The sequence below is a fragment of the Dreissena polymorpha genome, chromosome 4 (genome assembly GCF_020536995.1).
Source record: "Dreissena polymorpha isolate Duluth1 chromosome 4, UMN_Dpol_1.0, whole genome shotgun sequence".
Taxonomy (NCBI): domain Eukaryota; kingdom Metazoa; phylum Mollusca; class Bivalvia; order Myida; family Dreissenidae; genus Dreissena; species Dreissena polymorpha.
This window is the reverse complement of record NC_068358.1, coordinates 135460956-135482904: the sequence shown is the minus strand read 5'-3', so window position 1 is coordinate 135482904 and position 21949 is coordinate 135460956. Positions and strand designations below refer to the sequence as shown.

At 34.4% G+C, this 21949-nt stretch overlaps 2 protein-coding genes across 3 annotated transcripts in view; one reads left to right on the top strand and one right to left on the bottom strand.

Moving 5' to 3' along the window:
• Positions 1-6493, top strand: part of LOC127879596 (CD109 antigen-like) — a 30533-nt gene extending 24040 nt beyond the window's left edge. For both annotated transcript variants that reach the window (XM_052426549.1, XM_052426548.1), the window contains exons 31-37: positions 70-222; positions 383-445; positions 949-1058; positions 1891-2038; positions 3227-3329; positions 4149-4255; positions 5168-6493. In XM_052426549.1, the coding sequence (XP_052282509.1) occupies positions 70-222; positions 383-445; positions 949-1058; positions 1891-2038; positions 3227-3329; positions 4149-4255; positions 5168-5194 (711 nt within the window). In that variant the 3' untranslated portion in view covers positions 5195-6493. The remainder of the gene's footprint in view (positions 1-69; positions 223-382; positions 446-948; positions 1059-1890; positions 2039-3226; positions 3330-4148; positions 4256-5167) is intronic.
• A 2880-nt stretch (positions 6494-9373) lies between these two features.
• LOC127878818 (CD109 antigen-like) overlaps positions 9374-21949 on the bottom strand; it is a 34735-nt gene continuing 22159 nt past the window's right edge. Inside the window, exons 16-32 of the mRNA XM_052425344.1 lie at positions 21718-21856; positions 19840-19957; positions 17730-17843; positions 17458-17571; positions 17047-17175; positions 16388-16526; positions 14991-15167; positions 14506-14747; positions 14109-14183; positions 13518-13704; positions 12921-13123; positions 12501-12656; positions 11845-11907; positions 11420-11529; positions 10076-10223; positions 9765-9870; positions 9374-9528 (exon numbers count right to left, since the gene is read on the bottom strand). Of these exons, the coding sequence (XP_052281304.1) occupies positions 9440-9528; positions 9765-9870; positions 10076-10223; positions 11420-11529; positions 11845-11907; positions 12501-12656; positions 12921-13123; positions 13518-13704; positions 14109-14183; positions 14506-14747; positions 14991-15167; positions 16388-16526; positions 17047-17175; positions 17458-17571; positions 17730-17843; positions 19840-19957; positions 21718-21856 (2309 nt within the window). The 3' untranslated portion in view covers positions 9374-9439. The remainder of the gene's footprint in view (positions 9529-9764; positions 9871-10075; positions 10224-11419; positions 11530-11844; positions 11908-12500; positions 12657-12920; positions 13124-13517; positions 13705-14108; positions 14184-14505; positions 14748-14990; positions 15168-16387; positions 16527-17046; positions 17176-17457; positions 17572-17729; positions 17844-19839; positions 19958-21717; positions 21857-21949) is intronic.

Sequence of the window (21949 nt, the reverse complement as noted above, 5' to 3'; positions counted from 1 at the left end):
TAAAATTCGTGGTTTTCTTTCTTATTTCCCTTGATCTGTTGTGTCACCTCAATGGTCGTGTTTTGCTAGGACACGATCGTAGCACTTCAGGCATTTGCTGAAATGGCGTCCCAGGTGTATTCCAAGAATTTCGACGTCTCTGTAACCGTCTCTTACCCACCGTCAGGTCAAGAAAGGTTCATCATCAACGCCTCGAACGCTCTTGTGCTGCAGAGTCGGGAAGTAAGGGGTGTATCAAGAAAATAGATAATGTTTACATTTAAACAGTTTTTATAATTCTCTTTTCAAGTTAACTTTGGTGATATATAAATTTAATTAGGGTAATTCGTTTTTTTGTATCGCCACATACTGATTGTAACTTGTTATATGACATCCATTTCAGTTGCCTAGTAATGTCCCAGAAGTTAATATTGCGGCAAATGGAACCGGTCTTAGTTTAGTTGAGGTGAGCAAAATAGCACATTTCCTATCTAGCTCCATTCTCTTACCTTAAAACTCCCCAATAAATATTTTGTTACAATTACATGGCTTGTCGCTAACCCTGATGATACATATTAAGTACACTAATAAAAAACAAAATATTCTTATATGAATTTAACATAAAAAGTATCATCTTAAACCACAACTTTTTATGTTGAGAAACGGTTCTACTTGTACATTTTCGCGGAACATCAGAAAACGACCGGCAATTTGCGGTTACAAAATTCAAATACATATGTTGATTGATTCGCCGTCATCGGCATAAACTTGTTCAGCGTAGCTTAACCCTTTTCAAGGTAAAATATAGTGCTTTAATATTTTGTCTGTGAATGACCATGCTCCACGAAATGCTGAATAGTTATAATATGTTCTCCAAATTGGAAACAAAAATATGAAAACGTTAGGTTTGTTACCAAGGAGTTGTGGGATTTCCAAACTTTAGTCCAGTTGTTCCTTGCGCATATGTAGGTGGCAGTGTTCTACCACATCAACAAGGACGATGCCACACCCAGTTTCAACCTGAAAATCACGCTGCCAGAAGAGTCCATCAACCACTACATAGCAGAAGTTTGCACAAGGTATGCATGATTTTATTACAAGCGTCATAACGTGACAATCAAGCAGGCGACGTCCGCGATTAAACAAGTATTTTTCGCCGTTTTCTAGCCTTTCAACTATTTTTTTAAATTGTTAAATGCCGCTCACTCTTCAGCCTTATCATGAAAAAAGTGAATAGCGTTTATTTCGTATTCATATTCGCTTTATATCTCTTATTTAATCGCTACGAATTTTCTGAGCGGGAGCTGTAATTTTGTATTCCCGCGAAGAAATTTCGAAGCTTTTAAAGTCGATATATAAAGAGCGAGTATTAATACGTAATGCACGCTAATCAATTACTCGCCTTATGGCTGGAGAGTGAGCGGCATTTAAAAAAATATATTAAAGTAGTAAATGTTATAAAACGGCAATAAAATAGCAACGTGGGTATTTTCCTTTTGTCGTTTATGTATATTCGTGTACACCCTAGTTACTAGAATAAAAGCATATGTAATGCATGTATGCATAAATGTATGCCAAATAAGTCTTGAACGATCAATATTTATATTTATAAGACGTATGTAAATAATGGTTCAGAAAACAAAATGAAGGAATTGCAACATGGAATGTCTGAGAATCGATATTTATTCCTTTTTTTTATCTTTGATTTTGGATGCAGAATAACATAAGATAGAAAGTATACGACGAAATAAAAATATAAATTAAAAACAAATCGTCTGACAATTATAAAATCATAAACTATTTCGTTTTATTAAAATAAGTTTATTAATGTTTGCGCTTTTTGCGTTTGTTTCTGTTTTCGGAAAAATATTGAGGTTCGCGTGTTAAGAACGTGTAGATTTTTTGTTCCAGCTACATGAAGGAGGGCGCGAGCGGGATGTCTGTTATTGAGATTGGCTACCCATCGGGCTTTAGTGCGGATCCCAAGAGCGTCTCGTCCCATCTCCTTCTCAAAAGAGTAGAAGAAGGGGACAAAAAAGTGATTCTCTACCTTGACGAGGTACATGTGGTCCCTATATGGAATTTCTCCTTTTTCAAATATGTGTGATTAATTGAGTAGGTTGTTCGTTAGTCATTTTATTATTTGAACAAAATTAAAGCAAAGTTTCATAAGCAGATCATATCGATCATCACAGCCTTATTTTTATTTTAGGTCAAGTCACCGAAAATGTCATAAGCAAATGATCAATACAAACATCAATAACTGAAAATGGGTTTACTGCATTGTAACGTTCAATGAATTTCATTTTCAATGGGGTAAATTAGAGAACCCAAACCTTAGATTTAACCAAGCAATCAATGGTGATACTATTTATAAAGCGACGCAATTATTTGACCGAAATCAACGGAAAACCATATATGAGCATTTCATTTCAGTACAACATACTTTGCGTATTATTCACGACATTATCCTCGTGAACATATGTACGCACAAGGGTAAATACATACGGCATATTACGCTAGTACATTGTTCCATATGTTTGTATCAGTCGAGTGGCTTGTGTGATGACGTATCTCACGAGAGGCGGAGCCTCGAGTGTGATACGAAATAGCGCAAGCCACGAAACTGATACAAACAGTTGTAACAATTGACTTGCTAATATTCTTTTATTAATATACAACTTTGAATCATTTAAGGTTAAAAAATTAGTTTAAGCGTTTATAATTAACTAAGAATGCTCTTATAATTTTCTGCATTCAAAGTTACGTCTTTAAAAGTAGTCCGGCTAGTATGGTTATACGGAATTGGAAAACTAGCGAGTAGCATAATACGGGAATTATTTCTGTGCAGTTGTATTTTACCGATTGAAACAATTTGTATTTTTTGGGAACATAAAGCAGGTATATAATAAGCATTCATATTCATACAGTTTAATATAATTTATTTTATAATACAGTAGACAATAAGCCCATGAGTATACATGAAATGTAAATACATAAAACAAAGTCACAGGTCATTCAAATTATAAATAATAATAAAAAATCGGTAAATTGTCAAAAATGGGTATTTTAGCGAAGACAATATACAGTAAAATGCGCTGCATAAATATATACCGAAAATCCTACCCTAATCGTAATATGTATTATAAGTATTTTTATTCATATATATATTCTGCTCTTGTTTACTGCAAGCATGATAGATTTTCGTGTTGATAACAATTGACCAAGTATTATGCCAATGTTACAGATTGGCAAGGATGAGCTGTGTTTCCGCGTTACGATGGAGAGAGTGGGGCTGGTGGCTGGAGCACAACCAGTTCCGGTCAAGGTGTACGACTACTACGAGCCAGGTACGTACTCACTAAATACCGTAATATAATTATGCTTAAACACTTAGCAACCACCGTCAAGATATAAGACGTTAATTGTCAATCTTATTTGCATGTTATACGCTGATAGTTCTATTCACAAAGCGAAATTTTATATGTGTTTAAACAACCATTAAACTACTCAAAAATAAAACCTAACCATGAACACTTAATATAACAATCGTGTTATCATTTCAGTTGTCAAAGAATAAAGGAACAAATAATAAGTTATTCATTTAGTTGTCAAAGCATGAAGAAACCAAAACGTAGTTCTCTTTTCAGTTGTCAAAGCATGAAGAATATAAAATGTAGTTATCATTTCAGTTGGCAAAGCATGGAGGTTAAAAAAGTAGTTCTTATTTCAAATGTCAAAGCGTAAATAATATAAATAAAATGAGTTTTCATTTCCATTGACATAGCAAGAAGAGTAAAATGAAGTATCATTTAGTTTGTCAAAGCATGTTACAAATGAATTTCATTTTTTCCTGTTTTCTCGGACGACAAACTTCGATTTGTCGTTATGGTTCGTGGTAAATAAATATTCCCAATAGTTGTGAATTGAAAATTAAAAAACTAAATACACGTATTATTTAAGGCACTGCCTCAGTAAGCCAATCTTTGTAAATATGCATGAAACGTATGGTCGTATAAGCGTGACTTATTCATAGGCGGTCGGGAAAAGACTGAAGCGTTCTTAGTTATTTAATGACAGTACGAGTATGCATCTAAACGTACGTAAACAACATGTTTGTTCAATAGTAAGTGCACATTTAGTTACATGTAACTTTACTTCGGTTTCAGCGGACCACGTGACTGCATTCTACGTACCGGAAGTACTACGTAACTCTGACGTATGCGACGTGTGTGGTCAGGAATGCGATTTCTGCGTCAAACAACGGGTCAACATTGTAAGTGCAACCTGTTAAACTTGTTTTGACTATCAGCTTGATAACTCTTTGTTTAAACGCGCGGACTCATATTTTATCTTACCATTACGCTGGCATCGACCTAATACAGTGGTGGATGTTATGACTTTTTATATGAGGCCTGAAGGAGTTTATATGAGTCGATGTTTGGATGTTCGTAAAATTACTCGGAATCAAGTATAAAGCCATCCTTTTAAGTATAATTAAATCAATTTAAGCACAACAGGCAATTTAATGCCAAGATATTTAACATTTTAGACACACAGCAACAAAAGCAGCAAATACGTGTTTTACAAATAAAAAGCGTTAGTTTCCACGATACCATGATTTACACGTCAAAAGTAATACAACATATTCATTCTTGCTTTAAATGCAAAGTCGAAGCGATTTTTTATTATTTCTTTAAAACGGGTGAGTACGAAAAACAGAAAAAACAAGTATTTGCCTGTTGTGTTATATATCAGACTAACACAATTAAAAAAACGGCGTGACTTTTAGCAACATCTGAACTATTACAAAATGATAGGACAGCAACATGTTATTCTCTATTAGTCGGACGTTTTCAAGATGTTGTGAAGATGTCCAATTTTTTTCTAATCCAATGCACAATTATAAGTGTAATTGTTTCTTTTAACTTAGATCTTCGTTGAAATTAATTAAAGAAGAAGATCGCGTTATCCTTACGGTTAAATATGTAAATTATCCATCAATAGTTTTATATTTACGAACATTACAGGTTCAGTAACTTCATGATATTATGCACACAATTATAACAACAAAACATGAACTTAATGGGAAATTTTCGGTTGGAAATAAACTAAAAATGATGTAAACATAAAATGTGACAAATGACATGTGTATTTGTATCATAAGTAATTCCCCTTGTATTTTCAGGGCGCAGGTCCTGTTGGAAGAACCTAAATAGAAGACCCTAGTAATAGGACAGTGATTTAGCTCCATCGATTGAAATGCATTTTTATATCAATACATTGTACATGATTTTTTAAATTAAATGTTCGCCTTTTTATCTAAAAGTGTGTTTATTTAAGTTATCTTTTATAAAGCGTTATATTGTTTCTCAGAAGAAATTAAGAATGTCGTGACTGAGGATGATAATAATATTATTCTACCATGTGTGCATAATATACGTTTTTCGTTTTGTAATTTGCACGTGACTAACAATAATGCCGATAGGCTAAAGCTAATTAGCTATATTGCTTATATAGGAACATCTAAACAAAGACACGTTGTTTAGTTAAGGACAAACAAAGATAAAGCGAACCTTTAACTTATTTAGAATCTAATATGTCAAAACAAAACATGTTTTGTATGCCGTTAGTGAACTATATACATTTAAGCATTTCGTTACTTAGTTATCGGTTTTATTTGAATTGTTACGAAAAGAGGATCTCCCTTTCCGTGTTCGGATACTGTATCTTTGACCAAAACTTGTTTTAATGCAACTGCTGGTATCTGTAACTACCGTTACCGTATAGATATTGTTTTGTATTGTGCTAGTTCACTTAACGTAACAAAAGTTACACTTTGAATGTTTGTATATTGTTTTCTTCGCCTTAATGCTTTTAAACAGTTGCGGCTAATCCTGTCGAATTGCTTTATATTACGTTATGTTGTGAAATTGAAAGAAGCTCATATGGAACTATGGAACTAAACGAAATGGCACCATATACAAACCAAATTTGACTGTTTGAAGAGTTGTTTTAAAAAAATACTTCTTTATAAAAATGCTAATTACATTAATGTGTTATTTTGTCTCTTTTCGTGTACATTTAGCAATTAAACAGTTACAACGAATGTTAACACTCTGAACAGGATTAAGACACTTATAAAAAAAATCGAATCTCACGTGTTTTAAACACAAAAAAGAAACATCGATGTTATATAAATTTCTAAATACAGTCAATTAACTTACATTTAGAGTTAATAGTTTTTTAGCAGCATCCTAGGCATTTTTAAACAAATACCAAATTCGTATCATTATATCGGCCACAAACAAAAGATACACTCATTTGTAGTTGATAAACTATTGGATTTAACAGTTTTGAAACGTGACTAAATTGTGTTTGGTATAAGACGGATTTGTCAAAGCACAGTTATGATATCACGATGTTTACTAAATGTCTTTTATTGCGGACCACGAACTAGTCAACTGAGCGCTGATACGTGTCCATCATACCAAGAATATAAACTGTAAACAGCTTTATGTGAGTTTTTTTAACCCATATGGGTAGTGTGTGTGTGTGCGTTTTATCTGCGCGCCATCTACGTATTGGTAAACGTGATTCAAGTTTTTCATATGTTGTACCTCTTAACGTAAAATTATTGTGTTAATATTTGTTTATATAATTGACGAATAAAAATTATGTTGACATTTCTTCAACTTTTTAAAAGATAAAAGAAATATAAAGTATTGCAAACGATTAATATTACAAATACATCAACGGTATTTAATAACATATAACGAATGTTATAACCGAGCACGCTATGGTTTGCGACACGGTGTTCATTGGCAGTTTGAAGCATGATACGTTACCTTTATGTCAGTGCAAAGTGAAGCATATTCTTTAATGGTATTGTGCTGTTTGGAGGGGTTTCTAATAACTTAGAAGTGATCAACCGTGTTTTCATCCCAACTCTTTTTCTGCATCTAAATATTTTGACCGTGTGATTTTCTTAGTGTATGTGTGAATAATCGCAACCAGGGATTGACACAATCCGTTTCGTATATTTCGTCAGGGATTGACACAATCCGTTTCGTATATTTCGTCAGGGATTGACACAATCCGTTTCGTATATTTCGTCAGGGATTGACACAATCCGTTTCGTATATTTCGTCAGGGATTGACACAATCCGTTTCGTATATTTCGTCAGGGATTGACACAATCCGTTTCGTATATTTCGTCAGGGATTGACACAATCCGTTTCGTATATTTCGTACATCAAACTGAACTCTTGTTATTTGTTGACAATAAAAGCAACAACCTTGGGTGCAGGACCGACAATAATTACGGTGATATCTTCATTGCAGATAAGAAACAAAATAAAGTGTTCTCTTAAAGTATAGCTTCTTTTTCTAACACGTCCCTCTGGAAGTGTTTTGATATATGTATATAATTTTCCTACTAAAAAATCCACTGCTATAAATCGGCAACAATCGATTAAAGGATTAACATCGGTTACGCCCGGAAACTCATTCCATCAGCCATTATTATAAAAAAAATGTTATTAAAGGGGCCTTTTCACAGATTTTGGCATATTTTGAAGTTTGTCATTAAATGCTTTATATTGATAAATGTTAACATTGGATATAAAAGGCGCCAGTAAAATATAAAGAATACAATTTAAAACAGAAAAAAGGTAGCCCTCAGCAGGGCTCGAACCACTGACCCCTAGAGTACTGGAGTAAAAAGTTTCCGACTTAGACCACTCGACCATCCTTCCGGATACAATAACAGGTGTATTTTATACTTCATTTAACCAATCCCCGTAGTTTCACAAAGTATAACGACAACAACAGAACTCTCCAAATTATTATATCGTTTTGCGTTGCAACGCTTTATAATTTTCGGGTTTTTAAATCGTCAAAAGATGCATATAATGGCTATTTTAGAGCATGTTCAGTATTTCTGTTTCCTCACAAATATCGTAACTCAAACGAAAATTTGCGAATCTGAAACAACTTTTTTCAATTTTGTCAATGTACCTAAACGTAAAAAGGCCCCTTTAAATAGTTGATACAGAATAATTAATTATGTTGTTGAAATATTGATTTTAACTTCGAACCATAGTCCATTTTAATTTACGCTGCAATTATGTTTCAGCGATCTTTGTAATGAGTATACCTAGAAATTCACTCACAGTCTGAATTGAGCAGCTTCATGCAAAAAATAATGTCGTAAGCATTATGCGCCGCCAGGTTAGCTCCAGACAAGCCAACCAGTATATTTGCAATATCTTCTACTCATAGTCCTAAACCAACGTCGACAATACATGAAAAGCGCACAGAATAGGTTTTCAATTGATTTTAGTTATATTTGTCAATTCAGTATCAATGAAGTGTGCAATGGTCGTTGTTTTCAAACGATGAAAGCTGTTATGTGTTTCAGAAAAAAATGTTTATTTACGATTCAACTGTGCAATAAAGTAGATATTTTACCTATCGCATTCTTATCAAACATTCAAATATGGACATAGAAAAAGTGAGTAGTTCTCATATAAAAGAATTTTAATTATAAACAAATCTTGAAATATTAGCTACACCTGTTTTATCGCAACGCTGATTAAAAAAAATATATATTAATTTTTAATAACTACGGGGTATTGTTGCATGGATTAACGCGATGTCTTGATTTTTTAGTGTTTTTTTTAAGGTTGCCATGTTTATCTTTGGTTTATAAAACCTTTATTAATGTTATCATTCACATTTATAGCCCCGTAACGAAGATGCGCGAATATTATTACATTAACCAGGTATGTCACTTTTTCTGTATGTACCTGCGTCAGCATGCTGTATGCTCGTTCGGATTTATAAAGGCTAAGCAATGTGATCACTCCCACGGAAATATTATGTAAAATGTGTTTGCATTATGTATATCTTTACATGATTAAAGTTGCTATATTCACAACTGTATTACCTTAATCTGCCACAGAATGTAGTCATTTTCGTATGCGTTTGTGAGCATGTCTGCCTGTCTTTCCTTTATACATGCCCTCGGCACACACGTCCAGCAAAGTACATGTACTCATAAACTCTTCAATGTACAGCATTGAAAATCGGTTGCATTGTACCGTATGTTATAAAGTTCTACATCAGAGTTTTTTGTAATCAGATGTTAAAAATGTCTTAAATTACACACATAGTTAAACATAGAATTTCTATTATTTTAACAATACTATGATTATGATAAATAGTTTCTTCAAGATATGATGACAGAAGGCGTTTGAGGGGGGGGGGGCGGGATATTCCTCACTATTGTAGATGATGACCGTGGTAAACTTATTTTGCACTTATATTATTAAAGCAGACAAATCAGAGCGAGAAAACTATTTTATCATGAACTAATTCACAATACCATTCAGATCTCAGAAACGCAATTTTCAAAAAGATAACAGACATTATAATAGTAAGTTTTAACAATAAAAATTCAGCACTCAGCGATTCCATTTTCTGGAAGATCGCAAACGTTGGCTTTGTTCAGGAGTTCCGGTTGATACATCGATGTTACCTGGTTGTCTGAAAACAAGCAGACATCCGCATTCATAATAGCGGTATATAGTTTGTTGTTATTATAATTTTAGGTGATGAATACAAACAAAATGCACTTGAATATGTGCAAATATAAATTATTTAAGTAAAACAAAACTTATAATATATTATATTAAAATAAACATGTGAAAATACGGAAATCCTATCATACTCATACATAAGTACTTATATAGTACACATCGTCCTATAGTAAATCATCGTACCAGGTTCGTAGTAGTCATACAGTTTGACAACCGCAGGCTGGGACCCAACCACCAAACCCACCCGTTGCATGGTCACCGTGAAACACGTATCTTTATCGCTGGGGATCTACGCGAGAGAAAAAACGTTCCGGGTAAAATTTTGACATCAAGCCATATGTGCAAACTCAAAATTTGTGAATTTAATTAGAATATAGAATTGAGTGCTTAGTAATCATACTGAAATTCCAGTTGTTAATTAACATGATTAGACGACTTGAATTGAAAGCTGTGCGGTTAGCTGGGCGAAGAGCTGAAGGGATTTATCCGCATACCTCGTCAAAATAGTAGATCTGCATAGAGGGCGCCCCTTCGACCTTCTTCAGGATGTTCAGGTCTGATATCTGGAAAGGCCCGGCCTCGAAGCCAGACAGGAGGCCCATCTCCAGATTAGACATACCGCTAGTTCCAGAGCCGAGGTACCTGTACAGTGTGATATGACAGTAGATACAGGACAAACATTGGAATAACAAAAAACTAAGCAAGAGTAGTTAAGAAGTAGAAACGATCCATTCAAAACTATAAAGACTGCTTTAACTTGTAAAACTATTGATTAGCGAGAAAACAAAACGAATGGTGTAATCTGCAAAATAGTAACCCAAAGTATTGCTTCCATAGAGCGGCTATCGTCTTATGATACATGTTTTCTGACGCTTGTGAGACTCTCTTTACATGAAAATTAACTTACACAATCGCAGTCACATATATAGCTAGGATCGCTCACCTGTGTATTTTTAAGAATCTTTTAAGAAAACATACATACCGATAGAATTACAATATTGCTTTAATGTGATTTCGGAAAATATTTGTTTTAAATTATTGTGCTTAATAATTATCTGTAAAGAGACAAATCCTTTACGACATCGCCGTTATAGTGGCAGGTGAATGACTTGAACAAACATTTAAATATTAACTATCGTACACTTCATCCCAAATATAAACGCTCTGTACCTTGAGGTCAGATAGGTTTGAGAGAAAACCATTTGTAACATAATTTTGAAAAGAATAATTAAACATTTGACTTCTTTTACATCCTTCCGCCTGACCAGCTTAAAACAAGGCATGTTTTATATAAGTTTATGTTATGTTAGTTGGTTTTTTTCAAAACGGGTAGTTGGTTTTTTTCAAAACGGGCTATATTGACACGTAGTCGTCGACTTTTTATCCAATGTGTGTGATTAGAGTAAAGAGTGTGGAGGTACACGAGTTATTTCGTGAAAATCTTTCAAAATAGAAGTTTAAATCATCTGAATGAACAGTTAACAAAACATTCACGACGGGCAAAATGTGATCCCGAATGCTCACTCTGAGCACGTTTTGTTCGGTACACTACAAATCCAATTAAAAAAGCTAAACGCCGACAAGAACAATAAATTGTTCAGTTTTTGGTTATCAAATTATTTTAACGGCAATTCTCTATCTTCCCTCGGTAGAGCAGTCGTCAGTTACTGGCACATGTATGTGTAATAAGTACTGATAAATCAGCTAAATTAGTTAAATTGTTAACAGGTTTACTGACCGCTGTGAAATACTGTTTAAAACTTCAAAACATCCAACCAAATTCATACACGTTGTATGACCGTATGAAATGAATAATAAATATAAACCTATTTACGTACCTGAAGCAAACCTTTAGTTTAAAGCCGTTAATATTTTCATCTGAGATAATGTGGCTAAGGTTGAATTTTGGCACCATTGGTTCTGTCATGATATTATAATTGACAGACACCTGCAAAACATTATTCTAGTTCAAGCAAATGTATGAGTTTAAAAAACGTTGTATGTTCATTTGTGTGCAATTGTTAAAGCAAAACAGTAGAGAAATATAATAAAAAAATGAAAGTCATCAATATGACCATTTAGTGGCATTAAAATATATTATAAAAATGGTGATCGAATCTAGGAAACGTTTTTTTTTTAAATATAACACATATAAGCGATTAAGGTCATGCAAGGTTTGACTCGGGCATCAAATCTTATTTTATAGGAACACTGACTGAAAATTTATACAGAAAAAAGCCATCTAAAGCAACAGCAAAATTACCGAGACGAGGCAGATTCCTTTTCCTTCAGCATTTACATCTACAAACTTGGTTTTTGGTGGAGCCTAGAAAAAATGAACACGCTTGATCAATTTTTGGCAACTGTACGCATGCCAAACGACTGAGAGCCACTTGCAATAGTATTTACACAAAGCCATTGCCTTTGCAAGCCGCAATATGTAGAAATTGAATTTTGAATGCAAAAATTCAATTACAAATCCTTAACGTAGTATAAAGTGCACATTTAGCACGATTGAGACTGCCTTTCATTGCTCTTTTCGATATTTAGTACTGTCGGACAAGTTTAAATTTACAGACAGACACACGACACGACATCCAAGATGAATCCTCTATATTTTCATATACATCGTTGTAGGGGTTTAATTTCATTTTATATTATTTTAAATATACTTGTACAATTTAAAAAAACGACTATTTTCGGTCACAAATTCTTACTGCAAATACATGCAGTGGTTACAAAATAATAATAATAATAATGTATTTATATGCATATCTTTAAGTGTGGATGCTGTCCCCACGTACCATGTTTTAACGATATGCATTGTGTTATAGCGCATCCGGAGTAAAAGGTTAGCAATCGCATCTCTAAATCTGTTGTGTGTTGTTGTTTTTTTAAATTATGTTTGCCTTAACTTACATCCATCATTTGGAGGACCTGGGCGTTCTGCGCGTTAATGTTGAAGACCTGACCTGTCTTTACCGGCCGTGTACCAATCGTCACCCGAATGTCGATAGTGTCCGAGTAGACCAAAGCAGCCGCTACTGACAGACCTTGAAGGGCGATCACGGTATCCTGAATTAAAGATGGCAACAACTTAATGTGAAAAAACAACTTCATAATACTTAATGAAAAAAGGAAATAAAGACAGAAAATGCATGCACTAAAATGTAATTTCAAATAGAGCATGTAATTATGTATGATGCATTTAGCAAATGTTTAAAACTAGTAGCTATATGCGATGAATAATGATTTTACTGAACGCTTTTAAAACTTCCCATTTTGTAAACTTTGTTATTTGTGAAATGCAAAAATGAAGAAAAAAAAACACTCACGAACCTGCGTAGATCCAAACCCACCGGACGGACTTCTTTGCTCCACCAGCCACTTGACAATCTTCAGGCTCACTACAACGTCCTGGTGCGTGGCGTAGATAAGAAGCACGTACGAAGTGGTTTCAATATCGCGCGCTTGAGCCCTTCGAGGTGGCCCGCTTCCGCTAGATGGCGCTTCTACGCTGGCCCTCCAGTATAGCATGCCGCCTTAAACATTAAGATATTGTTAAAACATATAAATTATTTGCAACAATCATCGGTCCAAATTTTGTATCATCGTTTGAATCGTTTTCCTTCATTTTCGGTATTGTAAACATTTGATAAAACATATAAAGCAGTTCATACATTATTTGGTATAGATCAACAATTAATGTTGATCAATACATAGAATTTAAGTTTTAATGCTGCTCGAAGAAATTAATTTTTATGCTATATGCATTATGCATCATGCGAAGACGAAATGTATAAACCATCATCGGTTGTGCATCGTATGGCGATTGTTAAAGTATAAACTATGTAATTTGAATATACCATCGTAACCCTTTGCTACATGCTAAATTTTTACAAAAAATACGTTATGGATATTTGCGAAAAGTATTACTTTCTTCAGTAGCCAAGGTCATCAATTTCTGTTTGACGGTTGAAACTTTGCTACTTTTGGCGAGTACAAGAGCGTATCCCGCAATTGCCAGTTCGAACGAATTGTCCATATCATTGACTGCCTTCTCTAACGCCTTGACTCCGTCATCAATAACTGACTCCATTTTAGGCTTATCATTGCCATAAAACTAGAATCAAAGTTTATCGCAAACTTTATCATTCGTAGTGAAAAAAAAAACAAGTACAAGTTAGGATAAGCCATGTAAGTGCATCAATATTGAATTAAACCTCTATTCGATTATCGGCGTTTAGTGCAGTATGTGGTATGAATGTGTACGTAATAATTTCAATTTACCATTTTCGTCATCCTGTTAACATAGTTGTCCACATTATAACAGCTTTTAACTTAAGTATGTTAATTATTTGAAAACATGATTTCCTCCTTATAAGCGTGAATAAGCAAAAATGATATTATATGCGAATACGTGAGAGATACGTGAAACTGATTAACTTCCATGAAATGATCTTGAAATGCATCCAATAGCACACTCATCAAGATAATTTACTCGAGTATACATCTATGTTTGCCTACCCCTTTGTCTTTGGCTGTCAACAAAGCAATCAACACAAATGAAGCCAGATTCATTGGACCCGATGCCGAACCTCCCTGCAATTTTTGATGCAACAAGAAGATATTAATTAAGCAATGTTATTGTACAATAATGCGATTTGCATCGGTCTAACGTTACAAGAGGTACTTGCCTGATTAATCTTACAGGGGACACATTGATAAACAGTGTTTCATTTTTTAGTCCTTGATAAACACAATATTTCGGTAGTTTTGATTTCTGCGTTGTCTTGGACATTGCACGCTACTAATTGAAGAATGAGACGTTATGAAAAGATTTATGTACATCACACGATTTATATTCATTTATAAATGTTTAATAAATTACAAAAAGTGTATGTTATTTTACAATGATACGTACCAGCATTTCAGAGTGGATCACTCTTCCCGGCTCTTTGAAGAAACCAATCTTTTCGTCATACTGGTCAAGTGTGAAGTCGATCGCTTTCCTTACGGTAAAAGGGTCAATGAAGATGTAGGGACTGGCCTGAGCGAAGGACTTGATCACGAACGCTGTGAGCCAAGTGCTACCTGACGGGTCGCTTTTGCCAAAGGCGCTGAATGACCAGTCAAAGCGTTGATACGTCATCTGACGTTGGTAGCCTGTAAGGGCGGAACTTTTATCACAGGTAACAAAAAGTGTGTTCGCTACACATACGGTTTAATAATAAGTTTTTTAACAAAACTTTAAATATTATACTGTCGATTTAAACAGATGTTTTGTTATCAATCGATTATGTGTGATAGAACACCTTAATGCACAAACACACTAACACCGTTTCGACATTGAACCCTTAATTCAAATAGATAACATAATTAACATAGCAAGCCAACTAAATGCACTACCGTTCATCATGTTGTCCTTAGCCTTCTCCAGTTCGGCCGATTTAAGCTGCTTTATCGCATCAAGGTATATCACAACCACGATGTTTGGCACTAGGGTAATCATATTTTGTTCGCCGCAGCCGTACGGCATTTGCAGTAGATTTGTAAGACCGGATATGGAAGGCCCCATTAAATCGCCTGAAATGTGTATAATAAACTACGCATTTCACGTACATTATTATTAGAAGTAATATTGTTATAATAATAATAATAATTATTATTATTATTATTACTTGTATTATTATTATAATAAGTATTATTATAAACATAATACCTATTAAGTAGAAGTAGTAGTAGTAGTAGTAGTAGTAGTAGTAGTAGTAGTAGTAGTAGTAGTAGTAGCAGTAGTAGTAGAAGTAGTAGTAGTAGTAGTAGTAGTAGTAGTCGTAGTACTAGAAGTAGTAGTAGTAAAATTATTAGTAGTAGTAGTAGTTGTAGAAGTAGTAGTAGTAGTAGTAGTAGTAGTAGTTGTAGTAGTAGTAGTAGTAGTAGTAGTAGCAGTAGCAGCAGTAGTAGTAGTAGTAGTAGTAGTAGTAGTAGTAGTAATAGTAGTAGTAGTTGTTGTTTTTTGTTGTAGTTGTTTTATTATTATTATTATTATTATTAGTAGTAGTAGTAGTAGTAGTAGTAGTAGTAGTATAAGTAGTAGTAGTAGAAGTAGTAGTAGTAGTAGTAGTAATAGTAGTAGTAGTAGTAGTAGTAGTAGCAGTAGTAGTAGTTGTTATTGGTTTTGTGGCTTTTTAAATATATATATATTTATTTTATATCTAATAAATTCATCCGATGGGCATTCTTCATATATACCACGTGACCGTCCAATATATTCAGGTATTCTATCCAAAAGTCTGTATTTTATCCATATTGAACAGTTCAGTACAGGTGCACTAAGCAATTGTTTTCTAACGATAAAAGCCGTTACCTAGAAAAAGTACATTTTGATACATCGACTATCTCCGGAATCCCCCGTAAGATAGGCAGATTTAAGCAATAAATCGTTTGCTGATCCAGAGTTATAAAAAGTATCTGAATGTACAATAATCAATTCACAAAGGCGCTTGTCTTGAAAAAATCATAGATGAAATTAAAGCGCCTGTTTACTGGGAAGCGTTTTGTTTTTGTTGTAATACATGCATATTATAGCATTAAAATCAAGCAGAGAGCTTAAGAACGGGATATAGAATAAAAAGTTTATTAGACGTTTAAACTGTACAAAACGTGATATATTTGGACTCGCACACAGTTTGAGGTCATATTGGACTCGCTAAACGGCTCGTCAAATATGACCTCAAACTATGTGCTCGTCCAAATATATCTCCGTATTGTACAGTAAAACGTCTAATTACCTATAAATATCTTACCAATTACAGATACTGATATTCTATCTGACCCCTCAACTACGTCATCCGGCAGATATACGGCTAGTTCCTGTGTAATTGCACTGGTATTGCGCAGGTCAATCAATAGAGGTATGGCGTACGACTTCGGGATACCTTCCGGCTTTTTGGAAATATGTATGTATATTTCATTCAATCTATGTGTATATATATAAAGATTATTGAATTAAATATAATATGACTTCGTTAGTGTGTTTTCTTCTAGTATACCTTTTCTTATTCGTATGATGCAATCGCTATAGTTACAAACAACGTATAGTAATGCTTTTGGATAAGTAAAATACATTAAATAGTTTTAATGAAAGCTTGTTCGTTCCCCTGCACGATCACTTGTGAAGTGATTGGTCATGATATCATTTAACGGCCAAGGTGATCCGCCCCATCACTGATCGAAGAAGAGCATTTGTCATTGACTGGCATAAGGATATTCATTTTAATTGGTAAACCAGTTAAAACATGAAACGTATGAAGAGATTAACTAGCCCGCGTGTTTAAACTTAAATACTGTTGAAAACGGTACCAGAGTGAAAGCTTAGCAGACCGATATACAACGCGGGTTCAAGTTATCGGTAATGTTAAAACTTTGTTTCAAATGGCAAAGAAAGAAAGTGTGAAACAAATACCCGGACTAAAAGTTGCTTCTTGATCGCATCCCCTGCCGTCGCTGTAACAGCTTTGACCTCCACATCCACCAAGCCGAGCTCGACTGCTTTAATTGGAAATTTCACCGCCGATGCTCCCCCTGGTGCGACCTTGTTTGAAAATGTGGTTTGTATTGTCATTCTTTCATTTGGTTTAATAATGTATGCATCGTGTCTGTACTTTAATTTCATTATAAGCCCCAAAATAAACGGACAATGTTTGAAATAGAAATGCATATTGGTGATTTGTATGCATTTAACAGGTTCCAATCGAACTCCTAGAATGCTATTTTTCTAGCTATGAGTCCATAAACGTGAAAACTATTGTATTGCGAATTCGTTTTTGACAATGTGTACTAGTATCAAAGAAGGGTGCCGTGTTCCATATCCTACCTTTATATTGCGGACAATGTCCTTGTTATCATAAGAAAGTACCGCCTTTCCATTTGCGCCTTTCTCCACTACAATGTTTTGAAAGGCTGATGACTTTTTTAATGTAACCTCCACCTGCAAGAAATGTATAATATATATATACTAAAATAAGTACATATGACAGACTCATCACATTAACATTCGTAAAAAGTGACTACATCTGTCGTCCCTGTTGCTGGTCCAGTATTTACGTTGTGGTTTAAACTGGCGTCTACGTAAACCGATTGACTTACTTCGACCGTTTCTGTGAAATAGTTGAAGACGTCTGCCTGAAGGATGACCTGTTCTCCCCGCACAACAGAGTAGGGCATTTCCAAACGCACGAAGAACTGTAGGAATACCTCCAGCTGTGAATGCAAAAATATATAATATACTTATTAAATGATTGTGTTAAGAAAAAATCTGCCGATTTTTAGAAATACAAAGGGCTGCTGAAAAACCTCCATCTGCATGTTACACGGAACTCCATCCTTAATTGACAACTTGCGCCTATAAATAGAATGTCTTAATTTAGAACATGCAACAATACAGAAAAAAAACACTTGCATACATGCAATAATTTGTTTCAATGTTCAAACGGTTCGTTTTGGTAAGTGTAACAATACGCGACGGTGTAGTCCAAAAATGTACTCTTAGAAAAGAGCTTTGATTATTTCTGATCTGGCCGTCCCTTCGAGTACAAGGCTAAAAGGCAAATTTAAAAGACAGTTGTTTCCAGAGAAATTTGCAACAAACCAAAAAATAAATGAAATAGCCCAAATACCTATTATATTTATTTTTTTTTAAAGCACCGCCTGGCTATTATTTAGAAAATCCAATATGTAAATGTTATGTGAATTCCCATCGGTATTCCATATTTTCCGTGACGTTGACATGTATAATCCCTTACTATAATAGTATCGGCCCCATAGTATCAGGTTTTTAACGAAAAACCTTCAAAAGGTGCTAGAAATTAATGTTTTATCAATATTTAGAAGTTGTTATTTATTGGATGGTTATCTATGTCTATAATGATCGATCATTGTCATGATTTCCTGTGTTCATTGGAAAGTAGGTCATGTTTATTCCCGGATTAAGCTGTGATTTTAATTAATTAACACACAATTATGTCTGTTTTTATGGATTAAGAGTATCAAATGTTTCATATGCCGCATATTTTTTAATAAAATGTAAAAATATTTTAAGAACAACATTAGCAAAAGTTTCGTTTTTCCATTAAGTTACTTTTTTTTTTAAAGCGCGTGCGCATAGTTACAAATCCTAGCAACCAATCAAAAGGGCCGATACTATGATACAGTTGTTTATGAAACAGATTACTAATAGCCAGTATTTCGTCAAAACATTGCCGTTTAAAATGCAGTTTTCGTTGTTATGTCTCAGAATACAGATTTAACAATAGATTTAGATATAACACATGCGTGTTTTGGTGTTTGTTCACTTCCAAACTTCGTATGTATTCATTTAGAGGGCCGATACTACGGATAGACATGGTAATTATGCGACATACACCGAAATATCATTCAACGGCAAGCAGCAATTTGTAAGTTACCATTCTTATTAGTAAAGCACCAGGTAATTTAAATGTAGTAGTATTTATTTTTTAACATTGAAAAAGTCGATAATTTGACTATTGTTTCTGCCGTTAATGGTTGGATTAATAATAATCTGTAGGATTTGTTCACTGTTTATGTTTGTAGCTTGTTTTTGTTTTAACATTGCTAAGATTGGTGTTTCAAAAAAAAATACTACCAGTTCTTTTCGGGTTTCTGTTTCAACGTTTAGTGACCAATCCGTGTGAATAGTCTTATTATTTCAACAACTGTATAGTAGTCTGCACTCTGACAAAGTATTTTGTTACAAACTTTTACATTTCTTACACAAATAGCAGTGACCATTGGAAATATTAATAATAAAAACTTCATAGCTGTATAACAGTATAAACAACATATGTGTGCATAAACTTTAACTTAAATCATAATAAATAATTCCAATACAAGTCTACAAGGTCGTTGCCATGAACAAAATATATGTATATTACATGATACACTAGTTATGATCAACGGCGATCATGAAGTATGGTTAAATTACAAGTAAACCTCTCCGCGCATGCACTTTATTCTGTAATAAATGCATTCTCAATATAACACTGCTTATGGACTCAATCAAACAAAGACCACAAACTGCCTTCCTCGCTCTAAAACACATAATTTTCTAAATCCATATTTAATTCACGTTTTGGTTGTTAAACCAAAAACTTCGTTATCGTATTTTTTAACGACTGACAACTAAGTTTTTACATAACACTTTAACAAAGAAATGTACATAAACATATACGTTGATTACATTTGCGGGTGATGGAGCCACGCCAAGACCCGATTCTTCGTTGACGGCGAAGGCAGTGGCGACCCATGTCGTGATTGTATCTGGCACGGTCGTTTCAATCAACGCAGTGCCGACAGAGCTATTAACAAAGTCAGTATTAAAGCAAACCTGAATCACACGCCCGATCGCAGTTTGTATGGTGTTATCTTGGTATAACGAAATACCTTTAGATACAGCATTAATTTCATTTTTATACTTGTGTTCTGTCTTTCAACATACACAGTATTCCTCCAACCTGTAGTTTTAGAACATATATGTGACCGCTAATCAGCTTAGTAGCTGTTTCTCTGTATGGTGCGCTGAGCCGTGCTTGTATATGGGTCATGCTCTGTGATAAAGGGGTTAAATGCATTTGCGTAAAGTGTCGTCCCAGATTAGCCTGTGCATTCCGCAAAGGCTAATCAGTGACGACGCTTTTCGCCTAAACTTTATTTTGATAAGACTTTCTTTAAATAGAAAATATCATAAAAGCGGAAAGTTTCGTCCCTGATTAGCCCGTGCGGATTGCAAAGGCTAATATGGGACGACACTAAACGCACATGCATTCAAACTCCTTTCAACAGAGCACAGCTCAAATATAAAACGTTTTTTTGTTTTCGAAGCAACGCGCATCGCATAAAAATCGAAGTATAATTTGAATCATATGACATGCATTTGTCTTTTATTGACTGTGTATTTTACGCATATAGCGAATGAATTGTCAATTGATTAGCAAAGCTATAGAATATAAAACGGATTATCATGATCACAAAGATGCCCTTAAAGCTTCATTGTAACCACTGTATGTGCGGCATCAAGTTGCTTTTGTGTTAAGCTGTGCAAAGTGTGTGACCTCGTCAGGATTGTTTCGGTGTAGATACGTAAGGTTTTGACCAAGATTCTTTGCAATAATTCTATACAGCAGGAACATTGACTGCCAATAAAATGTTGCAAATTTTCATTTTTTTAGCAAAAGGCAAACTTACAACAATGTCTTATTGTCAATAAAAAAAACTGTCAGAGAGTTTTAATGTGCATACTTATCGGCAATTAAGCAATTTAAAAAGTTTCAAAACAAATCATTAACAAATGCATTCTACAAATGAATATGTTTACCAACTATTCTGATTATGCATGTCATAATCATAATGCCTTACTCATTCTCTAAAAGAAATATATGCTTTTATAAGCCTGCAAACAACGACATTATATCGCTCTGATTCCCTTGTTGGAAAGTAGCGTTTTACATAAAGGTATTTTTTCTGTGTATATATTTCCTATTAAATTTTGCCAAAAAATATTGTTCACTTTGTACCTGACTTCAAAGCAAGAAACCTCGACAAAGAGTTCCCTTCTAAATATAACTCACGGACGAATTCGCGTACCTGCGTATGCACTTGTTTGTATAGTTTTATTGTGGTCGTGATCAGAGATTTTGTACGAATACTTTCCCAGCGAATGTTTTTCTATGCACATTGCTAAACGCATTACTTGTGTAAGTTACATATGGTGACGGAAGTGCTGTAATTCATTTCAAGGCATCTAACAATAACATACGATGTCATCTAAATACAAACTGTTACATCTGCCTAACAAATCATGTCTGAATTGTGATCACAAACATTTCAGTAGCTACTTTCACAGGAAAACATAAGGTCGTATATGATCGCACTATTCACGGTAATATAATTAATAATGATTGAATCTCAAAAAGCATGGGGCATGGTGTCCGAATAATATAGTTTAAAGAAGTCCGCATTATAGGGACCGAGTCGACACGTAACCTATCGTTTTGGTACTTCTGTTTGATATTTACTCCCATCGTCTTTTAACATAATTTCCTGTTTTATTTCAACTTACTCTGCAGTTGCGGACTCATATATCCATGTTTCCGGAAATAGTTTCCGGACCCTTGGTTGACTCGCTCGGGCTTGGGATTGGGCTGGGGATGCGTTAACTTCTGGTACTGCAAACGCTATAGGCATGGCCCTATCGTCAACTTTTGTAAGACATGACAAACCAATTTGATCCATTTTGTATCTTTCCATAACAAATTGAGTTCAACATTTGTGTTAAAAACATCAGTTCCAAC